Source organism: Poecilia reticulata, linkage group LG19 (assembly GCF_000633615.1).
Source record: "Poecilia reticulata strain Guanapo linkage group LG19, Guppy_female_1.0+MT, whole genome shotgun sequence".
NCBI lineage: Eukaryota > Metazoa > Chordata > Actinopteri > Cyprinodontiformes > Poeciliidae > Poecilia > Poecilia reticulata.
In genome coordinates, this window is record NC_024349.1 from 1244369 (window position 1) to 1250291 (window position 5923).

General features: G+C 44.7%; 2 protein-coding genes across 4 annotated transcripts in view; one reads left to right on the forward strand and one right to left on the reverse strand.

Moving 5' to 3' along the window:
- Positions 1-1948: 1948 nt before the first annotated feature.
- Positions 1949-4819, reverse strand: znf668 (zinc finger protein 668). Of its 2 annotated transcripts, none has more exons than XM_008436312.2 (3): positions 4733-4819; positions 3991-4226; positions 1949-3858 (listed from the first exon to the last, which is right to left on the reverse strand). In XM_008436312.2, exons 2-3 carry the CDS (start codon positions 4215-4217, stop codon positions 2178-2180), a joined length of 1908 nt encoding a protein of 635 aa, XP_008434534.1. In that variant the 5' UTR covers positions 4218-4226; positions 4733-4819; the 3' UTR covers positions 1949-2177. The 2 variants fall into 2 exon arrangements, with proteins under 2 accessions (XP_008434534.1, XP_017166420.1); XM_017310931.1 differs by lacking the exon at positions 4733-4819 and adding an exon at positions 4437-4518.
- The window catches only part of znf646 (zinc finger protein 646), an 8483-nt gene continuing 7035 nt past the window's right edge, over positions 4476-5923 (forward strand). The window contains exon 1 of one of the 2 annotated variants that reach the window (XM_008436311.2): positions 4476-4564. The gene's annotated coding sequence lies outside the window, so the exon portion shown is untranslated. Of the gene's footprint in view, positions 4565-5255; positions 5346-5923 lie in introns of those variants that run through there. The other variant, XM_008436310.2, reaches the window with a different exon arrangement.

Below are 5923 nucleotides of genomic sequence, written 5' to 3' on the forward strand. Positions count from 1 at the left end.
AAAATAAAATATTTTTTAAATATTTTATTTAAAAAATATTTAAATGACTTATTCATGACTTGTTCATGAATAAGTCATGAACAAGGAATTCAGAATACTTATTTTTGTACTGCAATAATTGTAAGAAGCTTGAAAAGGAGCTGAAAGAAGGAAAAACCGTTTGAACTTCTACCCCATAAACAGGTCAAATGTTAGATGTTTTCGCACGAAAGGAAACTAAAACCAGCTCATTTATAAAACATCTGGATTGTCTGCATTTATTTTCTAAAGTTTGTTCTTTTCCAAAACGGCAACATGATTAACTTGGAACACGTGAAATAAGATTAAGCGTCTCCTGATTGTGTCCGAGGGGCCAAAGCGTAAATATTCATGGATTTATGTGGAGCCGCCATCATTTAAACCGACCCGTAACTCTGAACAGATGTTGAAACGCGTTTCTGAGGCGCTTTGTTCCGGTTCCTGTTGGAGCGGATCGGAGTCCTGTTGTTGTAACGCTCAGTCTGTCTGTCTTTCTGCTCCCCAACAACCTCAAACTTTAACGCTCCCGCAGTTTAAAACCTTCTTCTTTCTCTTGGTTTTAAACTAAAATGTATAAATTCACGGTAATTTAACCAACTCACAGCAAATCCTCAGGCTCTTTCACATCCTGTTCTTTTGCAGCACCTGGATTTAACTAACAGGTACGAGCCTCTGATTGGATCATTACTGCGGGGCGATTATCGTCCAGCTGCAGAAAGTTATTCACCCCCTACTGATACAACCAGGAGATAAAATAAAACCTTTCTTCTATTTTATTGTTAAAATATACATGAGAACGAATAAAACCTGATTTTACGCATCCTGTCCTAAAGTTTACCTTTAAAATCTGCAGGCTAATAATGAGAATTTAAAAAATAAGTCTTAAATATGCACAAACAGTGAATCCTAAAATTATTCACATCCTGCAGATTCAGACTGGAAGTTATTTAAAACGTAACATATTTTATCTGCTGGGAGGTGATATTAACGTTTTGGATCGGCCGGACAGAGCAGGAAGCTGAAGATTAGGGTGATGGTACGGAGGCCTTCCAACCTCAGAGGGAAAATATCAAAATACCAGAAGTATGGAGCTAAAATGGGGCCATAAAGTTTGTTAAAAAGAAAAAGAAATTGAAAAAAACATTTTTTTTCCAGTTTCAAAAAGTTTTTTTTCCAGACTAAATTTTTTTATTCAGTTTAAAGTTTTTTATTTTTCTGTCTGAAACTTTTTTTCCCCCAGTTTTAAAATAATTTTTCAGTTTCAAATCTTGTTTAATTTTTGTCCCTTTGAACCAGGGGGTCCAAAGTGGGTCCTGGTTTAACGCACCTGCATCAAATGATGGCTCATTGGAGGCCTGAGCAGAACATTGACAGCAGGGAGCGAACTGGAACATGCAGGACGCCGGCCCCCTTATGGGGGCAAACTTATGGCCCCAATTTAGCTCCATACTTTAGAAACATGCAGAAAGTTGTTCAGTTATTAGAAGAAGAAGCATCTGTTGGGATGACAATAAAGGTTTTAATTTCTAATAAAAATAATTTGCTAAACCAAACAACCAGGTTTGATTACGATTATTTACGTTTATTAATGTGTCTGCAGACGTAGAGTTCTTTGGAGATATATTTTATAAAAATATACAGAACTGAAATGAAATTATTTTAGATATAAATCTGTCAGGGGTGTGAATACTTTTGAACTTTACATTAAAGTCACCAAATGTTGAACCCAAACTGAAACATTAAGATTATTTCACAAAGATAAAAAAAAATAAGGTTAAGCGGGAAATAAAATATTTTTATTATATTATACTTTTTATTGATATAAAAGTTTCACAGTGAACATTTTTCCACTACAACTACAAATAATAAAATGGTTAAAATGGATTTAAAGCACATTTAATGAAGGCAAATAATTCTATTGCGAGGGAAGTAAGTAGAGACGTGTTGGTTTATTTGTTTAGTTCATAGCTTCTGTTTGCAGGAGAAATGATTTTATGAACAGATTAAAACATGAGGAGCACATGTAGGAGATTATAAAACATTTTTTACATCATATTTGTTAGAAATCATAAGAACGATCAAGCCCTAATAAGTTACACCAACAATCTTTTTTTGTGTGTTTGTTTTTTCTTTTACAATGCTGGTTGTTTTTTAAAAGATTAAATTCCTTCATCTTTGACCAGGTAATCTGGGAGGTTGTGGAAGGAGCTCACAGGTACGGTCAGAGACATGGCGCCGGGGTCAGAGGTCGAGGCCGGTGGGGGCGAGGGAAGCGGGTCTGTGTGAATGATCTCATCCACAGCTGGGACTGCAGGGGCTGCCGCCGCCGCGGGGTGAGTCCGCAGGTGCTTGCGCAGGTACGCGGCGAACAGGAAGGCCTTCCCACAGTGCGGGCAGCGGTGCGGTTTGCTGGCCGAGTGGATCTTCTGGTGCTTCCGCAGCCCCGATCGGTTCTGGAAGCCCTTCCCACAGTTGTCACAGACATGCAGCTTTTTGTGCTGCTTGGCATGATCCTCCAGCTCCCCCAGCTGGCCAAACTCTGCGCTGCAGGTTCGGCAGACGTGCAGCGCAGCGGGGTCGACCGGGTGGAGCGCCTCGTGGGCCTGAACCTCGTCCCAGGAGGCGAAGGTGGCGTCGCAGAGGGTGCAGGAGAACTGTGGCAGCGTGGTGTGGGGGGTGAAGCCCGTGGTGGAGGTGGAGGCTGAATCTTCCTGCTGCTCCGCCAGGTGAGTCCTTTCGTGCTTCCGCAGACTCGAGGAGACCACGAACGACTTCAGGCACTCCTCGCATTTGAAGGGTCTCTCTCCAGAATGAACTCGCCGGTGCTTGTTGAGGCTGGAGCGCTCAGTGAACGACTTGTCGCACTCGGTGCAGGAGAAGGGCCGCAGCCCAGTGTGGACCAGCATGTGGCGCCGCAGGTCCCAAGATGCCACGAAGGCCTTGTCGCAGCTCTGACACTTGTACGGCCGCTCCCCAGAATGGACGCGTTCATGCACGGCCAGGTCGGCCGGCTGACGGAAGCGCTTGGAGCATTTGTCGCAGGGGTACGGCTTGAACCCCATGTGGGCGCGCTGGTGCCGCCGGAAGCTGGATGGGTCGGAAAACATCTTACCGCACTGGGGGCAGAGGAAGGGTTTCTCCCCAGAGTGTGTGCGCAGGTGGGACTGGTAGGAGGACAGCTGCGTGAAGCCTTTCCCACACTGCTCACACTGGTAGGGTTTGTTCTGGGAGTGGATTCGCTGGTGGCATGCCAGCGACGATGAGCGGGAGAAGGCCTTGCCACAGTCGGAGCAAAGGAACGGCTTCTCGCCGGTGTGGGAACGCTCGTGGTTCTTCAGGTCCTTCAGCTCCGTGTACGTCTTCCCACACTCCTCACAGGCATATGGACGGTGGCCCTGATGGTTGCGTTTGTGCTTCCTGAACACAGAGGGGTCGGCAAAGCTCTTCCCGCATTCGGCGCAGAAATATGGCTTCTCTCCGGTGTGGGAGCGTTCGTGGACCTTCAGCTTGGACAGGGTGGGATAGCTCTTGTTGCACAGGGGGCACGAGTACGGTCGCTCACCACTGTGCTGCGTCGTGTGGATCCGCAGGCAGATAGCCTGCATGAAGGCTTTCCCACACTCAGGGCACACGAAAGGTTTCTCCCCGGTGTGGGAGCGGCTGTGGTTGCGCAGCTCCGTGGTCGTCTTGTACGCCTTGTGGCAATCCGGACACTGGAAGGGCCGCTGGGAGGAGTGGGTGCGTTCATGCTTGGAGAGCTGAGCTTTGCTAGAAAACGTTTTGGTGCATTCAGAACATGCATGCTGCTGTTGCTGCTGCTGCTGCTGCTGCTGCTGCTGCTGCTGCTGCTGCTGCTGCTGCTGCTGCTGCTGCTGCTGCTGCTGCTGCTGCTGCTGCTGCTGCTGCTGCTGCTGCTGCGGCTGCTGTTGCTGCTGCTGCTGTTGCTGCTGCTGCTGCTGCTGCTGCTGCTGCGTTGCATGCGCTGCCAGCTTGTGGCTCTGCAGAGCCGACATGCTTTTGAAAGCCTCTGTGCATGTGGAGCATTTGAAGCTGGGTTTGGCTTTTGGAGGTCTGCCTCTGCCGCGTTTTTTAACCGGCTGATCCCTCACCGCCTCTTCTTCTTCTTTGCTGTCATCATCCTTCTCCCGGGGGGTAAACTGCTGTGCAGGAGGCGGGCTGCCAGGCTGAGGGGAGGCCATTTTTTAATTCTAAAAGCAGATCAAATTAAAAACAGATTTGCAGTAAGTATAAAATAATTCTAACAGGAAATGGATGGATTAATGCTGATCAGATGAGTTGAAACTGCAAATAGAACATCCTGGAACAGAAAAAGTAGCACATAATCACAGAATATGTGGAGATGCTGGTATTTATTCTCAAAATGGCTGGCATTAGGACCTCAGGGACAATAAGCTAACCGCTTTGATGACAGAGGAAGTCGCTGCAGTGACAGCTGTGCAGACACGGCAGCCACCGCACCAGCCTGCGCCTCTGATGAAACCCTCCATGTCAGCGGGATGGGGTCGCGACGTGCGGGACACGACATGTATGTATCCGCCGCTGCTAGCTGTCACGCTACTCATGTTGACTCAAAATGGCTGGCTTTAGGACCGCTGGTTGCTCAGATCAGACCGCAGATCTCAGCAACGGACGCCGCTAAAACCACCAACCTTTCCCCGAAGGGTTCTTTAAAACAAAAACGAAAGGTTCTCACCGGAATTGGTTCATAAACAGTCGGCAGACTGAGTCCCGGAGAGACGGTAGCTTTAACTGCCTGAGCCGCTGTTTACCGGAGGTGGTGTCGCGTCGGCACTAGGACCCTGATGACGACAGCAACTAGCCAGAGAGCCAAGTTTGCATCAATAATATGTTTAATATTTAACTATTCAAATAAGAGAAAAATAAAAATGATATAACCACTTCCAGAATATAACATATTTTAAATTAATTTAGTAATATTTGTATTCTTACGTAGCATCGCTAGCAGCGTCAGCTATTAATCTGTCTCCGACAGCTAAAATAAATCATTTCCGGTACTTCCTATAAAGCTTAGCACTTTAATGTGACATCTTTATTTATTTATTCATCTATTTTATTTGTCTAAATCTCAGGTTTACCAAGCCTTGATAAATAAAGAATTATTAGCCGGGTGCTGCTAAGACGGAAGCATTTCGCTGCTACACATTTCCTGTTTCCTAGCAACCAGAGCGATGTGGATGGAAGAAGAAAGGACAGTTTGATAAAAGGGTTTGTCGTTTATATGAAAAATAGGTCAAACAACAAACAATATAAGTGAAGATTCGTGCAGGCATTAAAAACATCTCCAGGTATTTAATCTTTAATACGTTCTTCGTCGTGAAGCCTGTATTTTATTGAAGGACGGATGTTTGTTTAGCTAACTGGGGCCGCTATCCTTTTCTAACTGCTCAGTTACAACTGACTTGTTGACTAGTGTCCAACAACACTGACTTTACTGTAATATTGTTTTGCTGTCGGCAAAAATATTAAGATTTTTTTTATTAAATTGTAGATGGAGTCGCTGTTTTCTGGTTATTTATCCAGTTTGTAAAACAGGTGCAGACATGTTAGCCTTTAAGCAAAACCCACTAAGTTTAAAAGGGACGTTAAATTGATTATGTAGGTTTATATAATAGAATAGTACTGAACAGGATTAGGGCCAAAAAAAGGATTCGGACTTTTGTTTCTCAGAAAAAAAAAAACCGCATATGTAAATATATATAATATATATATATATGTGTGTGTGTGTGTGTGTGTGTGTGTGTGTGTGTGTGTGTGTGTGTGTGTGTGTGTGTGATCTAAATAAATTGAATAAAAAAGGTAAAAATAAAATTAAAAATGCCTAAAAATGTAATTTAAAAGGAGGTATGAAAATGTTTGCATGTGT